The 27,354-nt window shown below is 39.5% G+C and overlaps 1 protein-coding gene across 2 annotated transcripts in view; it reads left to right on the plus strand.

Annotated features, from left to right (window-relative positions):
* Positions 1 to 27,354, plus strand: part of LOC149080750 (ras and EF-hand domain-containing protein-like) — an 87,992-nt gene that overhangs the window by 53,254 nt on the left and 7,384 nt on the right. For both annotated transcript variants that reach the window (XM_089237430.1, XM_089237431.1), the window contains exons 3-16: positions 6,899 to 7,051; positions 8,242 to 8,332; positions 9,714 to 9,809; positions 10,807 to 11,009; positions 11,674 to 11,742; positions 13,579 to 13,657; positions 13,755 to 13,831; positions 15,642 to 15,787; positions 15,988 to 16,220; positions 17,499 to 17,671; positions 17,774 to 17,891; positions 19,777 to 20,035; positions 21,999 to 22,080; positions 24,793 to 24,907. In XM_089237430.1, the coding sequence (XP_089093556.1) occupies positions 6,899 to 7,051; positions 8,242 to 8,332; positions 9,714 to 9,809; positions 10,807 to 11,009; positions 11,674 to 11,742; positions 13,579 to 13,657; positions 13,755 to 13,831; positions 15,642 to 15,787; positions 15,988 to 16,220; positions 17,499 to 17,671; positions 17,774 to 17,891; positions 19,777 to 20,035; positions 21,999 to 22,080; positions 24,793 to 24,907 (1,894 nt within the window). The remainder of the gene's footprint in view (positions 1 to 6,898; positions 7,052 to 8,241; positions 8,333 to 9,713; positions 9,810 to 10,806; positions 11,010 to 11,673; positions 11,743 to 13,578; positions 13,658 to 13,754; positions 13,832 to 15,641; positions 15,788 to 15,987; positions 16,221 to 17,498; positions 17,672 to 17,773; positions 17,892 to 19,776; positions 20,036 to 21,998; positions 22,081 to 24,792; positions 24,908 to 27,354) is intronic.

Raw genomic sequence — 27,354 nt, forward strand, 5'->3', positions numbered from 1 at the left:
AACGTCTCATGCTCCCTCCAGTAATATAAGCTCGATGCAAGCCTCAGAATTTCTGTCGTCTGCTCCTCACCAGGTTACTTGTTTTGGACTTCTCCTTGTGCCCTAAAAAAATAACCGAACTGGCAGTTCGAACTTCCAGTTCTGTTTGTGAGCTCAGCTTGTAGGGAACCGACTTCTTGTCTGTCGTCTGCTCATTAAGAGGTAATTCGTTTTGGACGTCTCCTCATGCTCAGATGAAATAACCGAACTTACAGTTTGAATTTCCAGTTCAGTTTATGAGCTTTGTTTATAAGGAGCTGAGCGGAATAAAGAATATAGTTGTTTTAGTTTAAACTTCATCATCACCACAAGAGTCACTTTTAAATTTGAGACTAGATGGCAGCATATTACTATAAAGTGGAGTGTGGAAAAATTCACTTTTTATGATCTTACCTTTCGTCTGCTTGTGTGGAAAGTGTTTTTTCCTAAGCTTTGTTTATAAGGAGCAAAGCTGGATGAGGAATTTAGTTTTTTTATACCTGAGCTTCGTCATCACCACATAAGGCACTTCTGATTTTGAAAAAAGATAGCAGCACCAACAATATTTTTAAAAATGAATGTATTAAATTATTTTTAATTCCCTTAAAATTGTTACAAGGCAAAAAAAAAAAATTGCTATTGGCTGACAGCGTAACGTTTCGAGTCACCCGGTATATACGGACTCATTACTTCCTAGATACAATATCTATAGGACGTATTGGCCTAGCGGGAAGACTGAGTGCATTTATCGCGTCCACGTCCTGTAGCAGGGGTCGCTAGGCTGGGATCTTTGTTGGGGCCTTAGAGGCCAGATTTTTCACTGGTCCCTCGATAAAGAATTTATAGTATGAAAAAAACATAAATTATAAGAAATTAGGCTGAAGCCTTTCAGCCCCAACAGAGGCCGTGTGACCTGTGCAGCCACACGGGGCACCTCTGTAAGAAAGAATGCCAAATCCGAGTTGGAAGGTAAAAAAAAATTGCTGAGCTGAGAAACGTCATCGGGGGCATCAAAAATAGATCCCGCACGGGCAGATTCCTCTCCCTTTTCTGCCCCTACCCATTTGTACATCAAGGCCACACAAGGCCATACAAGTACAATTTGTACCGCAAACCCGGGGTCAGAACTAGAGGTTTGGTCAGCTGTGTCAAGCAAGCATTTTTTTTTTTTATTATTATTAATGTAACAACACACAAATATACATATGAAATTGAGAGCGCACACAAACAATAAAGACATCTGTGTGGCCCCAAGGGACAATTGTCAATTGTCCTTCCAGGAAGCCTATAAGATTCTTCTTCTGTTTACACAAGCAAAATAAGAGAGAAAAAAAAAATTAAATAAAAAAGAAAAAATAATAGTAAAAGTAATATACAATGAGTAATATATATATATATATATATATACATATTTTTCTATTGAATATTATCCAATATTCGAATTTGAATATTTCTATTTGTTTAGCCGCCAATTTGAACCAAAGTACATTACAATGTTATTAGGTTTTCTATTTGCATGAAGACATAAAGCAATGAGATAAAATTTATCAGAGAAAAAAATATAAAATAGACGATTGTAATTTCACAATTGTGAAGGTTTCGCAAAAAAATTCGAGAATTATATACGTATATTGTAGGTGATTCAGTGTGCAAGACATAATTTATGTAATAAATAGTGTCTAGATATGCTATTGGCAGGACATGTGAAAATGAAATAGAGCAATCAAAACATTTCATAATGCTAGGAAAATATCATTTTCATTATTTCAGACGTTTTTACATATTGATATGTATGATATGATTATATACGAGTCATATGATATATATATGATTCATACTTTTTGCTAGTGTTATTAGTTGTTTGGTACTCCGATTGGAAAAAATTCATTATTTTAGGTGCATTGAAAGAGAAACTTTTCTGGAAGAGATGTTTTTTATAGATTTTGGTATTTGATATTCGTTTTTAAGTCTTACCGAGGTTCTATTTGTTCTTCTCTGTAACCATTCGTTGTTTCTTGTTAAGAAGTTAATCATTCTGTAAATATATAGCTTTCTGATGTTAAAAATATAGCTATTTATATTATTATTGTTTTCACGATATGTGTCCATTATCATACTTCTTATTTTATTATATATGTTGCTTAGTTTTTCAATGTTGGTTTGGTATGCACCTCCCCAAGCACATAAGCCATAGATTATTATAGAGAACACCCAAGCATAGAAGATATCTTTTAGAAAGTCTGCATCTATTAGGTACTTCAATCTATATATCAGGACTGTGTGTAATCTAAGTTTTTTGACAAGTTTGTTGCAATGAGCACTCCATTTTAGGTCATATTGAATGATTCTTCCTAGATATTCATACTCGTATACTCTTTCTATGAGTTCACAATTACAGTTATGTTGTTCCTGTGGGTGACAGCTATGGATTTTAACGTGAATTTCAGTGTCACGATGAATGCTTCGTGTTTTTATGCATTGATATTTTTTTTTACTAATGTTTAGTTCAAGTTTATTTTTTGTCATCCACTGATTGATATTTCTAAGGTCATTTTCAGTTTTTATTAAAAGATTTGTTATATCGTCATCTATATATAATGCTGTATGGCACCCTCTTGCAATGTTGAAGCAGTGTTGGAAACAATTCAGAAAAGAAACCATAATCTTTGTTGTTAACTAGGGACGGTTCTTTGGCCGTGCGACCTTCGTGGCTGTATGGGGCACCGCTAGGTACGAATCCAGGTCGATGTGTTGGGAAATTACAGCGAATTGTGTAAGTTCGTTGGATCATCCCGTATTTTACGGGACAGGAAAAATTTCCAATATTATTCGGTTCTTACCTATCGCCCCCACCCCTGGATCCGTTCCTGAGCAAAGGCAGATATCTTCAGCTGCTGCGAATGAAGCAGAGGTGAATATCTTCAGCTGCAAATGGAGCAGAGGCAGAAATATTCAGCTGGGAAAGAAGCTGAGACAGACATCTTAAACTGCGAAATGAGTGGAGGCAGAAATATTCAGCTCCGAAAGGAACAGAGGTACAGACATCTTAAACTGCGAAATAAGTGGAGGCAGAAATATTCAGCTCCGAAAGGAGCGGAGGTACAGACATCTTCAACTGTGAAAAAAAGTGAGAAGCTTTGTCGACAAAAAAAACGTGGGCAGGGGACACCAAAAATAGGTTCCACACAAGTAACAAATATCTTGTCGAGTCACCCCTGTTCTTAACGCATATTGGTGCATCAGGTCCCCTTCAGCCTCCAGAAGCAGGGGCGCTGTGTCAGATTTTGTTACCGGATATTCCTTACTCTGTAATGAATTTATAAAAACCATGGATTAAATATCCTATAGCAAGGTTCCTAGGCTAGAATCTGTGGTACGCCTCCAGGCCAAACTTTTCATGCCACCCCCAGAGTAAGTTTATAATGTCGGAAAATACACAAAAAAATGATAATTATCGTCCTGTGTCTGCTCCCCATCTAGTTGCGGCCCTCGGGAGCAGCGTGTCTTGTGACCCGGGAGTCGGATCAGAGGGATGGACATCAAAATGCGTCCTTGCCCCGGTTGACTAAGTATCTAGTTGCAGTCGTTGCAGTCTTGACTAATACCAACCCCATTGGTCAAATACCAAAGAGTGACCTGTTGAGAAAGTGGCAAGCACAGTGAGATCATAACGTCCAGAAAGATGCATATAGAGTCAAACGGCATGTTCGCTGGCATCCTTTCATTTGGTCGCGCGAAAAGATTATTATGGTTACAGAGCATGGTCCGTTACCAGTATATTTAGAACGTTTTAAAAAGTCCAACAATGACAAGTGTCTTTGTGGTCAAGTCGGGACATTACAGCATTATCCTGCCCTGGACAAAAATCTTCATCATATCCATACCAAACGGGTTGGCACGAAGCGTAAACGAGGTGCTGATGACGACTATGTACCAGCTAGGTGCTTTCGCCCGGACCCTACTAGAATATACGATCTGCGGCCTCGTCGCTGAAACTCATCTACTGAGAGGCAAGCGACGTTGCGCCTATCGACATTTCGTACTGACGAATGTCTAATCAACTTGTAAATTGAGATTATATTCCAGAGACAATCAATCTTAATTAGTCTTGGCGATACTACGATTATTCAAATCAACTCTTTACTATAAGATGAGCGTGATCTGGCGGTTATACCTTTTGGAGTTCTTTAATTTCTTCCTCCGTATATTATGATACGTCCATTGACGAACATTGATTCTTTGTGAATTTATGTGTGCAATCTATATGTAATATTTTTATTTATTATTCTGAAGATATTTAATAAAATTTCCAGACACACCCATCCTCCAGGAACGCTTCGATATCTCAATGAGATGGGAAGCGGGGTGTGTTTGGTTTTCAAAGGTAAAAGTCTTGACTACTCTTGTGGGAAGGGCCGCAACTAGTGGGGGTGGGCAAGCGGGCCAGTGCCCCTGGCACCGAACCAGAGAGGGCACCAAAATGTGATCTTGCCCGGCTGACAAAGCATCGACCCTGTTGCGACCCTGCTTGTGGGAATGAGCCTATGGGTGGGATGTAGGGATGTAGCGAGCCTTCTCGGGGTCCCGGGGCAGACTTTCTTGGGGCTTCTTGAAAAGATTTATTATCATGCAAAATAAATGTAAATTTTTTTGTAAGCCCCCTATTTGCTCGAGGCAGGACTCTGGTTGCCCCAGTCTTTTTACGGGCCAGGGTCCACCCTTGGCTGGGGGGGGGGTCAGAATAATAGGATTTGGTGAACTTTTCGGAGCATTTTTCATATCAATTATTAGATGAGCATTTCCAGCCAGAAGAAGGGGGGTGGGTAGGGACTTAGATAATGTATAATCACTTGGTTCGGGTGCCAGGGCCGTCTTAAGAGCACCATGCGCCCCCGGGCTAAGTGATTTTTCTGAGGCCCTACCAGGCAAATTTACATGTATACTCCTCGAAAATTTCACCTGTATCTCAGTTTTGTGAGGCCCCTTTCCTCTTGAGGCCCCACGGGCCGTACCTGGGTGGGTCCATGCGTTAAGACGGCACTGCTGTCAGGGATCCAGTCCTGGGATCCGGGATCACATCATTTTTCCACGCAATAAATTCATTTCAGAAGGACCCGTCAAAAGTCTGGCTTGGGGCCGGATTAAATAGAAGAAGCTCTCCACACGACCAGCCTCCTGGGAGGTGAAGAGAGGAAGTTGTCTTGCACAACAGCTGTGGAAGTGAACGGTCATCAATCAATCAATCGCCTTCAACATTACAAGGGGGTGCCAAAATGCGTGCTTGCCCCGGCTAACCAACCATTTACTTGTGGCCCTGTCCTGGAGCAAGCTGGGCTGTTAGAATAGTATCCGCTGCTATTTGCGACTTGGGTTCTTGTATTCTGGTAATTTCGATGACGATTAGTCAAGGCGTGTAAACATGTGTGGGAAAAAAAAAGACACACACTTGTGCGTGTGTGTCATTCGGAACATTCACATTTGAGATCATTCCCGATTTTATATATGAGCATTCTTGGTAATTTTCTTTAAAATACCAAATTATTCAAATGAACATTAACCCCTACATGTCAATAAAGAGATATACTATGTTTATGAGTGGGGAAAAAATTCCATTTACGGAAACCCCAAATTAGGACAAAAAAGCAGGGCCGTCATTTCAATTTTTTCCAGGGGGGGGGGGGCAAAGAACATGTACTCAATGTACAATGTACTCTATGTATATACAAATATATACTTATATACATATACCATTTTTAGTGTATTTTCGAAAGCCAGGGAAGGGGGCAACGGCCCCCCTGCCCCCCCTAAATGACGGGCCTGGAAAAAAGGGTGAATTTTCTAAAACGTAAGGAGAACGCTTGAAATGGCATAAAAAAAAGAACATTTCCTCCTTAAGGTAGGGCGTCTTAAGAGCATCGTGGGGCCCCTCGGCCAATTGATTTTTCTGAGGCCCTACCTGGTAAATTCTCGAAACATTCAACTACTTCTCATTTTTCCAAAGCCCCTCTTCTCTCGAGGCCCCCGGGTCGTGGCCCGGATGGGCGCATGCGTTAAGGCAGCACTACCTGGAGGAGGACAGCTGGTAAAGGAATGAAATTTCAGCTCTCGTGTGAATCTCTATGCTTCCATCTATCGGCGTAATACAAAACTCAAAACTTTTCGGAGGTCACACTAAGCAAATTGACTAGTGAGAAAAATTTCAAATCTGATGAACAAAATTTTACAAATAAAAATTTCAATCATATACATATACAGGTAAATCTTGAAGCTGGCAATTTTTTTAAAAGACATATTTTTTATGTATTTTAAAAATGTTTTAAGAATTAGTTAATGCCTTTACCTCTCCTTTTTCTAATTTCCTAGTAATAGGAAAACTTTGAATAAAATTCACAATCTCTCTCTCACCCATTAAAAAATTAATAAAAGTTTTCTGAGAAAAATAAATTCTGCAAACATGTTATGCTAGTTTGCATAAGTTCTGCAAACTAGCATACGAAGATGGTAATTTTTTAGAAAAATGCATTTTTCTAGCACTCGTATTCACTATTTTCTAAATAATTCCCAATCGTGTAACTAATTGGAAATAACTCTTTTGTAATTTTTTTTAAATTTAAATCTGTAATTTTATTCTTTATCTATAATCTCAACACTTAATGCGCTTTTTAAACACTCAACACTTAATAAAACTTTTTTGAGGTCCAGCCAATAAGTTTGAAAATCATATTATCACTCGAATAACATAAAAATTTATGGAAATTCATTGCTATATCTGATAAACTCTTTTATAACGAGTTTTCATGCACGGGATGATTCTTCCTGTTTGATCAGATGAGTGAATTGACACAGCATTGAGTGTTATTTCTTTGCATGCATTTAACAGGAAAGGAGACAGGTTGAAATGGCTTCTAGATGAACTCGAAAGCTCGGAAAAAAAGCACCTGGTGCCGTATCTAGAAAATGCTGTCGAGGACCTCTTGTCGAATCTGCAAAGGCTACAGGAGGAAAACCAGAAGCTCGAGGAGTCCTGGAGAAGGTAAAAAAACTTACAACTACCTAAACTTTGCCAACAAAATGCTGCGTAACTCTAAACATAAATGGCGAACTGCTTTCGATGGCACATTCCGGATTTTTGACTTGATAACCGCTAATTATAGGTGTTTAATTTTTTTCATAAACTTGCTTTTATGTAAGTCTTAGCAAAGCATCAATCGAAGGAGGTGACTTTGATTGCATTTGATCCCACCCCCAGTGTTGATTATCCTATTTGCATTCTTCCTCTAAATTTACAACCTCTCCGAGGTTTTTTGGATTGCTGTCAAACCTCGTTAAGGTGTCACTCTTAAATGATCAAAATATGACCGTTAAGTGAAGTGACCCTGTAAATGGAGTTAGGATGAGAACACGCTGGTTTCCGATTCTGCAAGTCGGCGTAGTTAGTCGGATTGGTTAAAAACAGGAATTTCCGGTTTTTTAAAAAAAATGATTTTTACTTAAAAATAATGAGTTGAAGAAGCAAATATTTCTTTAAGATTAGATAAGAAGTGGAAATCTTTATCACAAGCTGGTGAATGGACACAGCAGCAGCATTCCATGCTGGAACTTTTCTTGGCTGAGCTCCCGATCCCTATAACTTTCCTCCACAGGTTCACCAGCCTTACCCACGTTAGAGCAATGCTCTGCAGAATGGCGGGAAAACCATTCAATATCAATAATTGAAAGTGAATGGATAAATCAATAAGTGACGTTTGAACTTATCGTATAAGAATTTATGATTTCGATGAAAATGTTTCAGGGGTTTCTTTCACAAAAGTTAACCTCTTAAACGGAGTTTGATGACGCATTTTGAAGAGTTTAATAACATTACAGTCTCATAAGGAACAATGGGATTTTACAAATATCGACCCGGTTAGCGGAATGACGCGTTATCCGAATGACCTGCTAACGAAGTTTGACTGCATTTCGCATTTTCGGGAATAAGGGACACTAGCCATTGCTGGAATCATTCCGCTTTCGGATGAAAACGGGTTAAAAGTTTCATTCTACTCATTGTGTCTCAGTCTGACCCACAGTTCTTTATGCCGCTACTAAAAACTTCAACTGATATATTGGAGTACGTAAGCACATACCTCAACATTAATTTTGATATGACTTTAATCGTTCTACTTCCGCGTACGTTTATAGCAAATTCTGTAACGAATTCGACGTTTTGTTATTTTTTCCTAGAGAGAAGCTGGAACACGAGCGTCATGTCAAGCTCATGGCTGATGAGATGGACAGCCAGGTCAAAGAGGCAGAAATGAAAGTGAGATTAAAGGTACGTGCACTGTCGTGTTTCACATCAGTGGTCGAAGTACAGTGATGACCATCAAACAGACCTCTCTTTCCGACCGAGTATAACACCGACGTTGAACGGGAAGCTTATTTTTCTTTTAGATCAGTGTTTCATAAGTAGGCAATATTGCTCCCGATGGTCCGGGGGGGGGGGGATGAAGGTAGAAACTATAGTTATAACATAAGATCCTATGGGTTGACTTAAGTTGGGGGTAATGAAAACAAAAGGTTTCTGAAGAGAAAGGGGGCAGTAGAACACAGAATTTGGGAGCTTCTGTTTTAGATAATCGTACGTTTGTCGAACCCCCGAATTCTAATCCGGCCGTTCTAACGTATCAAATGCGCAGAGTTACTATTGAATCTGAAAAGTACAGTAAAAAAAAAAAAAAACCCTCTTAATAGTCACCCTTTAGATGCGGTCACCCCTGATTTACGGCCAAATAAAAATTTCCCAGCAAAAAGCCTTTTAAGTAATGTAGTTCTAATCCCTGTTTAACGGGCACGGACACCATTTTCATCATTCGTTCTATTGGACTAAAACCCCTGTGTAGACAACAATAGTTGCGATTTTGGGTCGAACTATGATCACTAGAGGGCAGCAAATGTTTTAATATTCGATCTAATTTTTTGCATTTGGCTACTTTGGAATGAAATTTTGGCTTGAACTTTGTTAATGTTTGTCAACTCTGATGTCCATTTAGAATCTGAAATCCCAGGTTGCTGGTTGTGTTCGTATATTTTGCACATGATTTCACATTGTTTATTGTGAAGTTCTAGCATAAGCGATGCTTCTTATCCCTGAGAGAAAAAATTGATGTCATCGAATAACAGAAAAACGTAAAATTTGAGTTCGTGCTCTAGCAAATGAATTCAATGCATTGATTAAATACATTTTCCTGTAAACGCAATGACGGAAAGTCATCGGATTTGGTCTCGCAGCTTAAAATACATTTTGAAGGCGTTGAAACCACCAAACTGTGATTGATAAGTTTTTCTAGAAGATGTTAATACAGTATGTAAACTTTGTATGATATTTCTTTTGTAATTTTAATTTCATATCTATGCAGTAATTATGTATTTCAGGAATTTAAATGCATCTCATATTGTCAGAATTTATATATATTCACATTCAAATAAAGAACCATTTCAGTGTTATTGTTAGTAATATTTTATACAAGTTTAACAGGAACCCCCCTCCCCCGATACGGTCACTCCTCTTTTAGAGAAAATTTTTTGTTCGTCTCATGAATGTCTGCAAAAGAGGGGTTTTACTGTACTTATTATCATTTTGTGACTAGTGACTAGTCACCATTTTCTGTGCGCTACATAAGACTAATCTTTTCTCTGGCAAAACTCTGTTCCAGGCTCAAACAGAAATGGAAGACGAGCGTAAATCATTACAAACAAAGATGGACGCAGAGATGGACAATTTACAGGCTCATCTCGTGCTATTCGACAAGGTCCTATAATCATTGACTTTTAATTTAAAAAAAAAAACCGAAAAAATAAAAAATGCATGTGTAGTCGGCCCCGCTTAAACGGATATGAACCATTCGGGTGCATAATATCCGATTAAGCGGGGAACAATTAAATTGCAGTTTCATACCGCAGTATAGATTTTATACTGAAAAAATATACTGCATGAATAATTTTTTCAATATAAAATCTATATTACTGTATGAAACTTCAATCTAATTGTTCTTCGCTTTATCGGATATTAAGGGCCGGAATCGTTGTATGCAAAATGTAGGTATAGAGAATCATGAGAAATAATATTAATATAATTTATAATACGCTATATACAAGCATTTTTTGTGAAATCCTGCATGTGTGTTGAAATAATTGTTTAAGACAATATATACAAATACCCTCATCAGCAATGTGCAGTGAGGGCGTGCGTTGGACTTGTCTTACAAGTAATATACGCATACAATGTGTATGTCCGGGCGTTTTTTAAAATTTTAAATTCCAAAATTATTTTAATTAAAATTTAATTTTTAATTAAGATTGATTCGATGAAATCTCAACCTTTTGCTTCATTTCATGAATTGAACACTTTCATTAATTTTTAATCAATTTTTATTCAATTACATTGATGTCATGGTATTTTATCATGCGCGCAGGCTGTTTTTAATGCATTTTTCTTTTGAAAATTTACAAAAAATTAAGCATCTAAGATATGTAAAACTTTATACCAGCATAGGATAGCACATACAATCAAGAACATGTGTAAAAAATTTTGAATAAATCGATGGTTAAATAGCATTTTTAATGATATTTCTAGTAGATTATAGTTAAAAGGTAGGGGACCCCCTTAACATTGTCTGTATGGGGCAAATTTTGGCTCCAGAGAATTTTATCAGTCCGCGCGGGATGTTAGATCATCCGTTACCCCATTAAGCGGTGGCCGACTGTATATCTTTATGATGGCTTAAGTGAATTTCGTATGAATTCTAGGTGAACTCTTGGTTACAAAAGCAGCCTCCCGACAGTTACGATGCCAGGTTCGACGAGGTTCGCAGTAAGCTGAGCGAAGCCGTAGACGAGAACAGACAGCTGAGGATGTCGCTGCTAGATACCCAGACGAGCATTGCGCTGATGCGGAGCGAGCTTTTGCAGCTCAGGACGTTGTACGAGGAGAAATGCAGGGAACTGTCAAGGTCGGTTTCCACCCGTCCATGTAATTTCCAACAGATCCCTTGATTAATATTTCCCGTGACAAATTCCCTTTGAATTCCTTCGGGATTTTTCAGTGTGTTTTATATTTGCCGCTGCGAGGTCGCGGGTTCGAACGTCACAGTGGTGGCCGGATGAAGTTGGTTTTAACTGTGGTTACCAACTTCGAGGCGCGAATGCGAGCCGATCTCCCCTTGAAAAAGTCTCGCCACAGAGAGCAACAGGCGTACACACACACACAAAAATACAATTATTCAATCATTACACTTCACGCACAGTTAAAAAAATTGTTGGCAGATGGTAGCACTACACATAACAAGCATTACACAGAAACAAAATTCACGTCGGGTTCACTACACACACACATTCCAACACATACCAATTCGTTAGAAGTTCCGCAGAGGAATGCAGACAAGGTGCATGTCTGGTTCAGCAGCAGCTCTGAAAAATCAAACACAACACTACATAATGTTAGGTACACATACGGTAACACTTCCGGCACAACTCACTAGGTAGTAAATAACCCGTAGATGGTGATAGATCTGAGTTGTGCTCGGTTCGAAAGAAAGAAAGTGTGTTACATATTCTCTCCATTGTGTTCTATGTGATGATTGTTCCATGTAATTAATTGATTGTCTTTGTTTGTAGTGAGAGGGAGAAGATAATGGAAGTGTTGCACGAACAAGATCACCTGAGTCATCAGCTCAGCTTATTACAGTTAAGTATAAATATATGCAGGGGCGTGTCCCGAAATTCTGCAGCCGAAATTAAAGAAGTGATATACACGTCAAGACAAACAATTTTTCACATTACTTATAACTAAGGCTGAAAATTAGCTGAAATATTGGTCCATAAGGGGAAATTTTTTACCGTTTGTGGGAAATCTCGAGAGTTTTTATCAAATAAAAAGAATTATTTAAAATATATATATATTTTTTAAATTTTGTGCAATACTTTTCTAAAGCTAAATACTTGGCTAGATATTTTTATTCTATGGATGGCAACAGATTTTTTCTGAATTTGTGGGGGAAAAACTCAAAAAATTGACTCGATGAATTGCATCTACCATCATTGCATCTGATCAAGTTCGAGTAGGTCCAGATGAAAACCATAGGGCCTTAATATTTTCGATTCCTTCGGGGCTCTTCTCAACAGAGCATTTTTTAGAAGTTTTTAGGGCATATGTGTGTGTGTGTGTGTGCCCTACAATATGCCCTATTTTAAGCCATAAAAATCCTATCTTTATACCCTAAAACTTCTGAAAAATGCTCTATTGGCAAGAGCTCCGATGGAATTGAAAATATTAAGCCCCTATGGTTTTGATCTGGACCTACTCGAACTTGATCAGATGCAATAATGGTAATTTCATGTAGTCAATTTTTTGAGTTCCCCCCCCCCCCCACCACAAATTCAGAATTAATCTGCTGCCATCTATAGGGTAAAAATATCTAGCCAAGTATTTAGCTTTAGAAAAGCATTGCCGAAAATTAAAAATAATATTTTTAAATAATTCTTTTTATTTTATATAAAAACTCTCAAAATTTCCCACAAACGCTAAAACATTTTCCCCAATGGACCAATATTTCAGCCAATTTTTTCCCACGAGGGACCACATCGATTCAGATGGTTAATCTATTTACTGCCACACACCAGTGTCGTTGAAGGGCTAGTATTTTTATGCTCTAAAAAGTCAAAGTCGTTGCTGACTAGATGAGAAACCTGAATTTCAGGGGTTTTTTACCAATCAGCAGCGACTTTTCATTTTTTGTGCACAAAAATCATTGCCCTGGCCTAAAAGGATACACCCTAAACATTCACAGCGCTTGCGCATGATTTTCAGAGAGGTTGCTAATATCGAAAATCATGAAAAGTGCAAAATATGCTTTAAAATTTTCAAAATATGCTCTATCATGTAAAAATAGCTAAATGTACAAAAACACAGAAATCCGAGCCCTACTTATAATCTGTACAAATTAGCCAGTTTTCTCGGTCATTTTATGGTGCGGTTTATACGTGGAACAGGCACCCCCTGATGCGACCCGCGACGCTGCAGCTGACCATTGTGTTGACTCAAGAACAGAAAGAAGTTTGGGCGCGGTAGCCCAGGTCGATAAGATACCAGCCTAAAGTATCAAAGGATGATTAGAGGTGTCACGAGTTCGATACCCGGTTCGTCCTTGTCAGAAAACTTTCCTACAACAAAAACGGTGACATGACCGCAGAAAAAATTGCTACCGCAGGGAGTCCCCCATCGAGAGGTTAGCGCACCAACCTCTCGATGAGCATAAAAAACAAGCCTGCCGTTCGGAATCGGCAATAAATTGTAGGTCCCGGTCCAATTAGCTCTCGTGTGCAGAAAATGACTGTGGTGCGACAAAAATGATCGAACAGAAAGAAGTTCACCACCTCTGCTCTTATAATCTGTACAAATCCGAAACGTTTCGGAAATTTTAGTGAAACGTTAACACATTAAATGCTGTTACATGCGTTTTAAACGTTGCAAACGTTAATGCTGTTAATAACGTTACATACGTTTCCTTTTGTTGTTTGCAGTGACGCGAACAGACGCTTACAGGATACAAATGACGCGCTGAGGAGCACCTTCGAGCAGCCGAATGATACTCAAAAAAAAGTGAGTACGTCTGATTAGAAGTCCCTTCCTTTTGTTATCCTAGTATTAGAAACTTGAGAGCAATTGAGTACTTAACAAGTAATATCTATATTTGCAGAGCGTGAATTGCGGTCTGGGGAGAGAGAAGAGCGGCTCCATCATTGGAGACTACATTGAGGCGAAATGTTCTCACTGGCAAGTATAATCGTATCTTTCATCGGCTGTATACAGCCATTCCATGTGTCACTCGTAAGATTGAATTTTGAGTAGACGTAATTGAAACAAAACGACAAGTCCAGAATCCATCGCAATAACTTATAATTCTATGCAATCGAGGGTGCCATTATATCGCTCAAGGGTGAGAACACGGTCTCTAACCTTTCAGACAGAATATTGCAGTTTACTGCGATTAATGAGATGGGTTGGAAATGAAGGCGCTGTCTATCGATGGCCGCTTCAAAAGTTCGTTAGGGAAAATATCTTATCTACATCCTCTCTCGGGTTCGAACCCGGAACCGTGACACCAACCTTCACATTCGTAGACAAGCATCTCATCACCACGCCACTCGGGCATTAACCTTTCCGACATTACGGGCCAAAAAAAAAAAAATTCTATGGAACCTAACGGCTATAGCAAGTCATACCGTGGTATCTTACAGCACTCTGTGCTCCAAGCCAAAGAGAGGGCCCTATACTATTTGAAAATTATATATTCACAGATTATTTTCCCATTAAATATGAATTTTTACTTAATATGTGTTTTTAATTGATTCTGAAATTATTTTTTCGTCAAATATGAATTTTCATAAATAATGAAATATATTTTTTGTTATATTAATTGTGAAATTATTTCTCTTATCAATTTTAAAAATTATTTCTTTGAATAATTCTAAATCATTTTTTTTTATAATTCGAAAATTATTTCTCGATTCAATAATGAAGAAAATTATTTTTCTCATTCTTTGTGAAATGTTTTCTAAAAGTAATTCTGAATTTGATTTTTCAACTGTATTCCGGAATATATTAAATTCATTGAAGTTTATTTCAGAATTTATAAAAATTCTGTGACTATGTAAGCCTTTACATCGGCGGGCTACTGCAAATAGCTTCGAAGGCCCCCATGTAGCCCACGGGCCAAGCGTTGAAAACCCCTAGGTTTGCCGATTCGATTATAATGAAATAAGTATCAATCAAAAAAAAGACAGTGTTTGATATTTGTCTTCTTTAAGATGCGTTTGAGTTCTGTGAGATCTGATAGGGTTGCCGCAACGCTATTTGAAACGATTATCTGATTTGCGAAGTCTTTGGTGAAGTTTCAAATCCCTGCCTGGTCTGGCAATAAAGAAATCAAAGTAAAATGTCGCTAATCGGAGTTCAAAAACGAAGGAATAGCGATAATATACATAAATCTGTGGTGTTTCATCAGAACACGGTAATTCCAAAATCACATTTTTGAGATATAAGCATTTTCATTGTCATTTAAAAATCAAAAACAAAGCATACACACAAATACAAATGAAAATATCATACATCAGCATGTTGTTCAGCCGCACACACGTATTTGTGCATTTATTTCACTTCTAATTAGTTGTAATGAGCAAGACTTACTTTTAGATCAAAAAGCCATTTTTTGGGGGCATCATGTTCTGACCAAACATCACAGAAATATTCTGACCATTCTGCAGATACATATTTCATAATCAGTCGGTTTTGATCACGCCAATACCTTTTGCTCATGCTGGATGAATATGAACGTAACCCCATCTTTGGAGTCACGTCTCATCTAGGGAATTTGAAGTTGTACCATTTCGCCAAATCGGCCAAAATATTTGGTACTAACTTAAGAACTCGTAAATAAGGATGGAAATGCATTTCGTTGTCATGTCTGTCCATCGAATAATTCATTTTAATTATTTCAACAAATTCATAATGCTATTTCGATTCATATAATTCTTTTCATGATTAGTGACCATTGGTATAACTAAGTATATTGAACCTTTTTCAGCTATTCCCAGAACATAGAAAAAGAAGACTCAGTGGATATGGCAAGTCCTCCTTATTTCGACGATTTCAAACGTCTGAGACGAGCTAAGTCGATGGATGCGTATTTCCCGGCTTACCGAAGGACGGTAATGGCGAATAAGCGTAATGGTAAGCGTCGCTAAATTCTTGATTTTCAACTTAATAGACTCTGGAAATATAAAATGGCCGGTTTCGGTCAGAAACATTAAATGGTAGGTCGAATCGAATTCCTCCCAATCAGGAGCCGGCAAATATTTTATACGTAGCAAATAATAATATCATTTAAAGCACACAGACACGTATAAATTACAATGTTCTTCTCAATGCAGTGAGTGCTAACATGCCAAGCGATGACTATGCAAAGAGGATGTTCGAATCGAAAGACTTCATGGATCATGACGAGGGGTTCAGCTCTACTCCGGAAAGTTCGCTTCTCGTCAAAGAGGACGACAACATATGCTGCGAACATGACTCAACATGCCTTACTCAGAGTTCGCCAAAGCCTCTGTCGACATCTACGCCTGATAAAGTGCCCGTAACTAAATGCGAAAGCATATCTGAGGTGAGTGCCTCGTAAACTATTGTATTTCCAAGTATTTCTGCAAACACCGATATAAACAAAGACGCCGGAGCAGGGCTGCAAGTAGGGGAGAGTAGGCGGCGGTCTGATGCCAAAGCGCTAGACCGGAGTCGTTTTTATGGTTTTGCTGGTTGTGGGCTATGCAAATTTCGCTGCCCCTCTCTCAAATACAAATACAACGCCACAACAGGCAAATTGCCCAACGAGGTGGCTGACTTAAGAACATCATAGATCCCCGAGCCATTTTTTGGAGGCCCTACCTACTACTGCTACACCACACATGCTTACTCTCTTAGTCCCTCACATGCTTCCACACTTTCTTGGTCACTCCTTTGCATAGGTGGGGATAGACTTGGAAGTCTGGGGGGGGGGGACAATGATGATGATGTCAATTCATATATACACATTAGATCTGCCCAGTCCACTTTTGACGTCCCCCCCCGCCCATGCTCCTTTGGTCACTCACTGGCCTAGATTTTTGCGTCACTCCTACGCTCAGAAACTCTCTAGGTCACTATTTTTGTCACTCATTAATGTGCCCTTCACACTTCTAGTCATTCATATGCTAACACACTGTTTTGGTCATTCATTGACCTAGTCCCTTGATCTCCAAGGAACACTCAGACACTCTCTATGTCCTTTTTGGTCAGTCACTGACCTCGTCTCTCGCTCTCTAGGTCACTCTAGGACATTCAGTAAAAGGTTCTTTGCTCTACTCGTCGCTCTTTTGTTCACTCACATGCTTTCAAACTCTGTAGTTCACTCATTTGATCCCACGCTGACTTAGTGTCCCGCGTTATAGGCAGAGGCTATGTGAAACCTATGTCGCCATCTGGTGGCAGCATCAGCAATTGTGAGCTTTGGTATGAGTTAGGTCCGACCGTCCATGTACGGTCCCGTTCAGTGCACTAAGGAAAGATTGAGATATTCGTTGCCTCTGCAGCCTATCTAGTGCACTCACCCGGGAAGTGAGAGAATGCGGATTCAATTCCCCACAAGGGCAGTTGAATTCTTTCCCTCTGTTAAATTCATCTTCGCATCATCCGGCTGTTGAAAACCTTCATATGAATAGCGAAGAGTGCCATCATCCTCGGATAAAACGAAGTCCCGAGAACTTCAAACAAATTTTTTTCCCTATGTTATGACATTGGTCCGTTTCCGTACTTTTCGGAAATGATAACAATTATCGTGAATTCTAATAAGCGGCGCCCACTGTGTAAAGAAGAATAACATGTTAAATATTGATCTTCATTTTACAAGGATGTAGTGTTGGAATCCGAAGTCACTGGTTATGATGATGATGATGGGAAGTACGACACGGAAGGCAAATCACTAAGCAGAGCCGATTCCTTGCTGCAAGACGAGGACGAGCTCCCAAAGAAGAGAATTTCCGACATCATCAAAGAGCTCGGCTTCCAACAAGAAATGATAAGGTATGTCTATCCTTCATTCATGGCAATTTGCTGGTAGTTTTCGGCCGTTCGGCATCCCATTATAGGCTGTACTTAAGTTCAGTTGCTAACGATTATCCACAGGACCTACAGTCCAAAGAAGACAATCGAGAAAAGCTTCTCCGAGAATATGACGTTCTCCCGGAAGACTTTGGGCTTGAGGAATCCCAATAACCCGATTGGAAGCTGGAATCAACAAAAGGTAAGACGGGAAGGGGGATGCACAACCTTTTCATGTCCGCGAGCCAAATGCTTTGTTACTGGCGAAGCCCGAAGGCATATGCATGTCATTATAAAGGCATATGCATGCCTGGAACGCATTGCTAGGGAACCACGGTAACCAAAGTAAACGTCACAAAGTCTCGTCGCATGGAGCTAATCCAATACAGCCGCTATATATAGACATGTATCCTACGTTGACGATTAAAAAATGGATTTGGCTCTTCCGGGCTGCTTATAAACAATACCTACATTCCTAGCTACATTATAGAAATTTAGCGCATCGTGATTGGCCAAAATGAATGCTGAACGTCACTCAGTGATCTTTTTGCTGGTGACGTTTAAAAATTAATATACTTAATTGTGCTCGAGTCCAACATCCCCAGTTGGAGAAATGGCACATACCGAAGGTTGTGTGTTTGATTCCCTATCCAACCCGAGATTTTTTTTCTCCATCTTTGCTGTTATTTATTGATTTACTAAAAAATGCTTTAATTTTTTTTTCTGATTTAATCAAATGTTCTTCAGGTGCATCAAGATGACAATAATGACGCTTGCCCACCGAAACTGGTCCCTACTATCATTCACTGATTCACTTAAAAAAATGCTTTCATTTCTCATGAATGAACTTTAAAATTCAGTTTCGCCAAAAACTCCGCCCCTCGTGACGTTTTGTTATCTTTCTTGCTCGTAGTAACCAATCACCGGCGTGCTAATGCCTCTTGTGTTACTAAGAATGTAGGGACTATAATTACGCTACCGGACCGTCTTACATAAGTACATGGAGCTTTGACCAGGGATATCCATCCGGCCACTTTGCACATTGGCCGCACTTCTGACTTTTGCAGTAATATATATATAGAGTGACCATATACCAGTATTTCACAGGATATTCCCGTAACTTTGGCCGTCCCAACTTTTTTATCAAATGTCCCGTTGATTTTTCGAAATCAAAAATTAAGATTATTTTAATGACGTATAAATTATATTATGATAATTATGACTCAGTCATAAGCAGTTATAGTGAAATAAATGCATTCATCTCAAATATTTGTCAATATACATGTTTTGGCGAAACTTTTGACTTGCAGTGTCGATCGTTTTCCGCGATTGACGATTTTTTTTAGCAATTTTAGGGATAGTAAGCAACTTTACTAGCTTTTGACAATTTTTATTTTTTGGCTGTTATTAGCAAATGTATTTGCCTTTGACAATTTGTTTTGCTTTTATTAGTAACTTTACTTCCCATCGACAATTTTTTTTACTCTAACCGACAACTTCACTAGCATTTGACTATTTTTTTTGGCTTTATCAGACAACTTTACTTGCCTTTGACAATTTATTTTGCAGTTATTAGCAACTTTACTTGCCTTTAAAAAAATTTTTCGGCTGTTATCAGCAAATTTATTTGCCTTTGACAATTTGTTTTGGTGTTATTAGTAACTTTACTTCCCTTTGCAATTGTTTTGGCTGTAAATATCAATTTTACTTCCCTTTGACAATTTTTTTTTGGCTCTAACTGACAACTTCACTTACTTTGACTATTTGTTTTTTTTTTGGCTGTAACAGACAACTTTACTTGCATTTGACAATTTTTTTTTGGTGATATCCCGTATTTTTATGAAAGAAATATAATCAGCCTAGGTATTTATCGTGTTGAATGTGTATTGATACTTTTCTACCGGAACAAATTTTGCGGACCAGTTAGAACCCCTTAGCGGGCCACATTTGACCCTCTAGCCGGAGGTTGTGCATCCTTGCTCCAAATGGTACTGACGTTGGATATATGCATGTAATACCGTGATGATTCCCTTTTCTGAGTTACCTTCATGAACCTCATGCAAATGATTAACGAAATTCTTTCTCAGGCCCTTGGTGTCGGTGGCGATACATCATACAACTCCCATCATCAATCCAACAGCTTCAGGATCGACGCGAGTCAATGCAACGGGAACTTCGACGAGTCGTTGACCACTTCCATAGACGAAGAGGCTCAATATGCTCCAGATGGCTCTCCCGACAAGATGTTCAACGTCATCTTCATCGGTGACGCTGGCGTTGGCAAGTCATCCTTCGCACTTCGAATAAGCAAAGGCGTCTTCATGAGACACATGAGTGCGACCCTAGGTATGATTTTCAAGTTCAAATAAGTCATCCAGGGTCATATTGATATCAAAACTATCGATATTAGGGGATTTCATGTGCTATCACCGTAACCCAGTGGTTCTTGACCAAGGTTGCACGCATACAAGATACAAACTATTTTAACTGTAATGTAACTACTGGGTCCAAAACTACTTCCAAAACTTATATTGGTTATTTGAAGGGTTCGGCAGAACAACGGTCTATGTCATTGTTTCTCAAAGCGTGCGTCGCAGTGAGCTAGAGATATTAGTTTGTGTGTCTCTTTATGCTTCGAAGTGGTAAGTGAAAATGCCTGCTAAACTACTCTGAGGAGTCGCAGATGAACCATGAGTGACAAAAGTTTGAGAACAACTGGCCTACGTCCTTTTTTCAAACTTTACAGGAGACGCAATGAAAAATTATCGCTGAATTATGGATTATTTTTTTTTGCCTGACAGTAATTCCCATCTGGGAAGGTAAGTGAAGAGAACAATGAACGAAATAACGACATAGACCGTTGTTCCAATTAAATAGAACTCATGATTGCATCTATGTAAAGTGGCGTACCAACATGACCTAAGTATTGGTTTCTGCAGGAACTGGCTGAAACTATGTAAAATGTTATTTAGTCAAAAAAAAAAGAAACGATTTCGCGACTTAATCGGCCAAACCCTTTATCTGTAGCGGTGTGAGAGTTTGAATTGAAGTAAAGTGAGAGAGAGAGAGAAGGTGTGGTTTTGCGACAAGGTTAAGAGCCACTGCTATATATATTTATATGTTGCTGCCAAAGACCGAAATTGACCAATAGTGTTAAATATTGACTCAGCCAGTGTCCGAATTTCGGGCTTTGGTCCGCCAGTTCGGAGATCCCAGGCCAAAGTCTAAAAACAAAAGACATGATTCGAAGTCATCGAAAAGTTGGCGTATTTCTTCGTGATATTATGTCCACGTTAGCTATGGCAACCCTTCAAACCGCAGTCAGGATGCGGTAATCAATTTTTTTCTTCAAAATTTGACAGAAAAAACGATGTCTACATTATTACGTAAATAGTTTTTCTATCAAATTTCTCTTTTTTTTCCCCCTCTCGTCACATGGAGCTAATTCAATACGACTACTATATACAGGGTGATTCAGAAAAGATGGGGAAAAACTTTAAGAGGTGATAGTACACATCAATACAAACAATTGTCATCGAAGAAGCCATGGTCTAACATACAACGCAAACGCGCTAGCGCGTTTCGAAACGTTAAAACGGCATTCCTGTTGGAATATATCGAGTGAAAAAGAACACCATGCATGCAAATGTAACCTGGGGAAGAAGAAGAAACCGTATTCAAATCTGTGACAGTGAATAGAAAGCGGGGACGCCAGCCCTCTGAAGGTATTCCAGCGTGCCATCGTTTCAACAGTTGGAACACACGGGATAATGGCGCACTATAGTAATACTTTTACTATACGCCTTTTATTCAGTGTGACGCCGATTTGTATAGGTTTCTTCTTCTCCTTCCCTTCCATTTGCATGCATGGTGTTCTTTTTCACCCGATGTATTCCAACAGGAATGCCGTTTTAACGTTTACGGAGCGGGGGTTTCGAACCGCGATAGCGCGTTTGCGTTTCATATTAGACCACACATTCTTTGATGACAATTGTTTGTATTGGTGTGTACTATCACCTCTTGAAGTTTTTTCCATCTTTTCTGAATCGTCATGTATCGTTTGCGATGAAAAAATGGATTTGGCGCCTACCGGACCGTCTTACTTCAACACATCTAACTTTGGCCAAGGACCTCCGGTTACTTGACCGGCCAAAGCCCGAATCATTTCTGAAAATTGGACTTTGGTCAAGTTGACCTCTTCAAGTTTGTACCTCTTGAAGATTTTGCGAATTGGCCGCTCTTCGGGCTTTGACAGTAACACGGATGTCCACGTAAAGTTTATAGATAATTTTGTTGCATGTTATTCTAGGTGTCGATTTCCTCATGAGAACCATCAAAGTCGACAACTGCAACGTCGAACTGCGTTTGTGGGACACAGCTGGTCAAGAGAGGTGCGTAAGCGTCGACTTTTCAGGCTATACATGTCTATGGTTCACTTGAACGTGCAAGGAGAGGTACGGGGTGCCTAATATGAATCATATAACGATGGGCCGTCGTTTTCATATCCTTGACCTTGAGATACTTTCCTTGTTAGAAATTACTTGATATTATGAATTAATAACATACGATTCCCGGGTTGTTAGAGCATGATTTCACCAATAAGGGTAGCAATTACTTTCATGTTCGGTGAGTTTTTTGGTGCAAATTGGCGATGTCCAGTATTGAAGATCCTTATCTCGCCAGTATATTTTTCGGTGAAATATGGTCAGCTTAATTATATGAAACTCGCATACAGAGAAACCAAATGAGTGAATTTGCGACTGTCCTTCATCCAGTGCCGTCTTAACGCATGGACCCATACCCGGGCATGGCCCTGGGGCCTCAAGAGAATAGGGGCCTCAGAAAAAGTAGAAGTAGTTGAATTTTTCGAGAATTTGCCAGGTAGGGCCGCAGAAAAATCACTTGGCCCGGGGACCCATGATGCTCTTAAGACGGCCCTGCCTCCATCTACTTATTTGCCGTTCTTTCTGTTAAATTGCTAGAGTACAGAAAAAACGAGAATTTTGACACCACCTTAAATTGCTAGATAAGATGGTGTCGACATTCCCGTGTTATTTCGTATTTGGGCACCTTTTATAAAAGTTAGTACATATACATTCAGAGTCGTACGCAGGAAGGAGGGCGGGGGGGGCGGTGGTCAGAAAGCCCATCCCCCTTCCTCAAGCCAACCAAAAATTAGAAAAAAAAGTGATACTGTATGTAATATTTCGGAGAAAAAACTGAAATATCGAAAGCAAATACCCTTTGATGCTATATAAATACCTATATAATATCCTATTCTGTTAATTCAGATGCCTTTTGATGGGTGGTAACTCAAAATTTCTCGGGAAGAAAACTTAGGTATTCCTTCCTGAAAGGTTGATACTGCATAAGTCCCTGCATACATTTCTCTGAAGCACCCTGTAAAAACGACACAATTTTGCACTATTACGCACACATTTACACACATCGAACATTATAAGATAAACTTGTTCTATTTATGTAAAAAATTTTACCGCAATATGAGTGGAAGGATTGTGAGGGTCGGGGGTTATTGTTGTTAATTTCTGATGAATCTATGTCACAAGCAGGTGCGGATCCAGGTCGACATGTCGGGAGAGGCGACTCATTGTGTAGGTCTGTTCAATCGTCCCGTATTTTACGAGATTGATAGATTTTTCACATTTTGTTTGATTCTAGAGAGGGGCGATTGCCCCCCCTTATGGCCCCCCTTCTCGATTCTCGCCTGGTCACAAGTGATTTCGGATGGTTGTGACATCTATCTTAGGCATGTTCAAGGAAGCATCCGTTCAGTGTTTAAGCGATGCGCTTCTTACGATAGTTTAAAGCTTGAAAAAGAGTCTAATGACCAGTGAAACGAATTTACAGGCCGAGATTACACTATAAAAGTTTTATAAAAGTTCATTTATAAAACTTGAAAAATGCAACCAATAAGGTTATTGGTTTCTTTGTTGTTTTCTGTGGCCAGGCGCCAGGTCCTGGATCACGTCTTCCCTCGTTGGCTTGTTGGCTCGGGTGAGCCCTCCGCCGTGGCCAGAGTTATTACTTACAATAACGCTGTATTTTAGTAATGTTTGTGTGTCGTCCATATTTTTCATAGGCATCTTTTTTCAGCCACCTCGTTGGGCAATTCGCCTGTCGCGGCCTTTGTTTTTGTATTTGTAAACCTTACAGCTGCACTTCGTAAACATTCCTTCGGATTGGTGCTTGCCAGAAGGGGTCGTGTGTGCATAAATCTATCTTTGATGCAAGAGTTATGCGTGCATCACTTGTAGGAAGTGCTGCCATCTGGCTTCGGTATTGAAAATTAAAATTATCAAAGAAAAATTACTGAAATTTTTTAAGGCTCTCCCTATGTAACTCATATAAAAAAAATAATTAAACTTTACTTTAGTTGTTAGAGAACTGAATAACTTAAATTTACCATTCTTTAGAATTCCATGCCACTTGTTGATTGATGAGCAAGGTAATTGCTTTTATGAAATTTTTAGTTTCCCGTTTAATCATCCCTTTGAACAAAAATCACTTGAAATTTATCTCGTGGATGTGTTTCAAACGTGTCCCTGCGTTATGTGATAGATAGAAGAAAAGTACTTACTTCCGTTACCGACAGAATTTAATTTTTCTCGTCGCTGCCCAGCCCGAAGGGGCTGCCTGGCGACTTACAGACTGCTCTTGCTAGCTACGAAGGCAGAATTACGTATTTATATTACATTTAACGGAGAAACAATCGATACGTATGACCACTCAATGATTTGTAAGGTTTTTAATAAAGTGAAATGTTTTTTAAAATCCGTTTTTGAAGAATTGAGAGTATAGAGGGACTTTTTCAACCACTCACCTGAATTGCCTGTGTTATCGTAATCTTTGCCTCTAGAGGGCGCTAACTTTTAACGCGTGAAAAGTAAAGATTTAACTAAATCTGCGCAAACGCTACGACTTCATGCGACATTCGCTTGCAGACATTGACACTAGATGAAGTGGGTTTGGACTGCTATTTATTCATCTCATTTGAGAAGCCAGTCATCTTCTCCCAAGGTTCTTATAAGGACCTTTTCGTTAGTGAAATGAAAGTAAAAGCATTCCCTTTTTTTTAATTACAGGTTTCGCAGCGTAACGACCTCGTATTTCCGGAAAGCGGACGGTGTGATGCTTCTGTACGACTGCACCTGCGAACAAAGTTTCCTAAACGTCAGGCAATGGGTCAAAGACGTCGACGTAAGAAAATTGCACATGATTTATTTCGTAGCACGTGTATGTTTTTATTACATTTAAGAAAAACCACGCGAGACATTCGTCTTGTTCCGTTGGGCATCGTTGTCACTTGTGCAATGCCTCATGTGCGAATCAGAACTGAGCATCCGGAGGAATCGATTCACATTCAGATATCTAAATGTAGGCATCGATGTACCACATTAGACATTCCAATTTAAACCGAATCATATAACGGGGGATCCAGAACTCATGGGTGAAACTTTTAAGGAATGATAGAACACATCTAAACAAGCGATTTTCGTCATGCAACTCAAGGTCGTAACGCAAGCGTCGAACCGCTAGATGGCACTGTCACTGAAAGCATAAAGCGTTGGATTTCGCATTTATCGTCATTTCTATCGCGAACCGCAGAAGGGATGGAAAGGCAGTCATGCATTTCGTGTATGGTGCTGAGGATGGGAACAAGACTGTTCTGGAAGCCCAAAGACGCGTGGGGCGTGTTGACGTCATCGCGCTCCGGTCCCGCCCACTCGCGAACGCAGCACGCGACTCAATTTGCGCTTAGGGTTTTCCGACGAGACGTGTGGCAAGAAAAGTCTTTGAGGGGATTGCGCCGGTGTTTGCGCGGAATAGGCTTCTCGTGGTCTTGACACACTTAGTACGCTTTGTAATGCCTCTAACAAAGAAGCCCGTTTTGCATAGACATTGATCAAAGGTTTTTACGGCACTGGTCTTTTCGGAAAACACTCCCGTCTTTGGGTCTCTAGAGCATTCCCATACATGAAATTCATATCTGCCTTTCCATCTCTTCTGTAATCCGCGATAAAAATATGATAGGTGGCCCAGCGCTTCATGCGTTCACTAACAGTGACGTCTAGCGGTTCACCACTTTTGTCTCACAATACAATGTGCGACGAAAAAATTGCCTTTAGATGTATCGTATCACTCCTTAAAGTTTAGCATCATGAGTTCTGAACCATCTTGTATATGTGAGACATATGATGCCACATTTTGATCTTAGCTAAAAACAGAAAGTGATTGAGACGATGATAAGAGAATTCAGTTATAATTTACTCGGAGAATACAATATTGCGATACATCATGAGAATAATTCTATTATGAGATAGATCGTAAGAGATCTGTGCTCAAATCTTTGAGTTTTGTCTTTTGTAGGTATACCGAGATACTTTTATTAAATTACCACAAAATTAATAACTTTTCCGCACATAGAGAACACAGAGCCTGAAAAGAAGCGTTTTTCAACGGAAGTTCTTCAAGGCTTCGCTATGCGTTCCCTAAGGATCGAATAGCAGCGGTAAATAGTTCTACTAACGCCAACATATTGGGCGAAACGCAAATGTTCCCAACTAGAATCCAGTCAGCGGGAGTTTCATAGAACGGAGTTTTCCGATGTTTGTGTTGTTACGGATCCTTGATCAATGGCTGTTCCCATAGAAATCGATCAAGGATGAATATTTCTCTAATTGAAAAATTTTGCATATTTTGAAACCGCGGAATCCCTAACTCTTCTCATGAAGCTCTGGTGGAACCGTCAGGCCGTTGATCTAAGCTACCAGGTTCAGACCAACAGTAGAAACAAGCCGAACCAAACAATTGGTATTGTATAGCGGATCAGCACAGCGCGCATGAGCGAGGGCATAAATTCTTCGATGTACCAACACTGAGTGTTTTTTGTTCTGCTGAGCACTCAATGTTGCATTATGTGGCATCAGAATCGCGAGCTCTGTGCTGAGCTTCTCTTCTATATTTGTTCTTCACTGGGTCGGCATGGACGCGGAACACCAACACCAAATATGCCGCAAAGTGTATAAGAATGAGAAACTGTGCTATACTCAAACTATATATCGACGACACTATATAGTTTCCGAAAAATTCAGTCCGCAACCATTTGCTAAAAATCACCAGTTTCGGAGTCTGGTTACGAGATGGCTAAGAAATTTCGGGTCACGTGAGTGTTCGTATTGGTGATGGCGTTTATGCATGGTGTCCCGTAAAGACCGCATAAACGCTACGGAGCAAGGATTCTCGATAGCTTGACACACCACTTCTGCACACAGTTTTCGGATAAAACGGAAAACAAACCATATGACGTCACATTCATCACACGGAATTGAAACCAGTGTCCTACGAATCAGTAACGATCACAACTTGTCGGAACAGGAGCTAGCATCGTCCGTCCATCTCTGATCAAAAACTGGTTTTCCGCTCCAAAGTGGCGTAAATTCGTTAAAAAAGGGAGCAGAATAGGCCGCAGCTATTGGCTCTAGCGATAATACTGGCGAAATCCTTTTGCTCAAATATGGCGGATGAGGCAGCCTGGTATTTAAAGGAGCTCTAGTTCTCATTACTCTACCTCAAACGAAAGTAAGTATGCGAGATGTAGGCGTTATATCGATTGGTAGAGTACCTTCCCATTCAGTGCAATGGAT

The sequence above is a fragment of the Pholcus phalangioides genome, unplaced genomic scaffold (assembly GCF_987345545.1).
Source record: "Pholcus phalangioides strain wild (caught in Gottingen) unplaced genomic scaffold, Ppha-v1.0 ptg000010l_1, whole genome shotgun sequence".
Taxonomy (NCBI): domain Eukaryota; kingdom Metazoa; phylum Arthropoda; class Arachnida; order Araneae; family Pholcidae; genus Pholcus; species Pholcus phalangioides.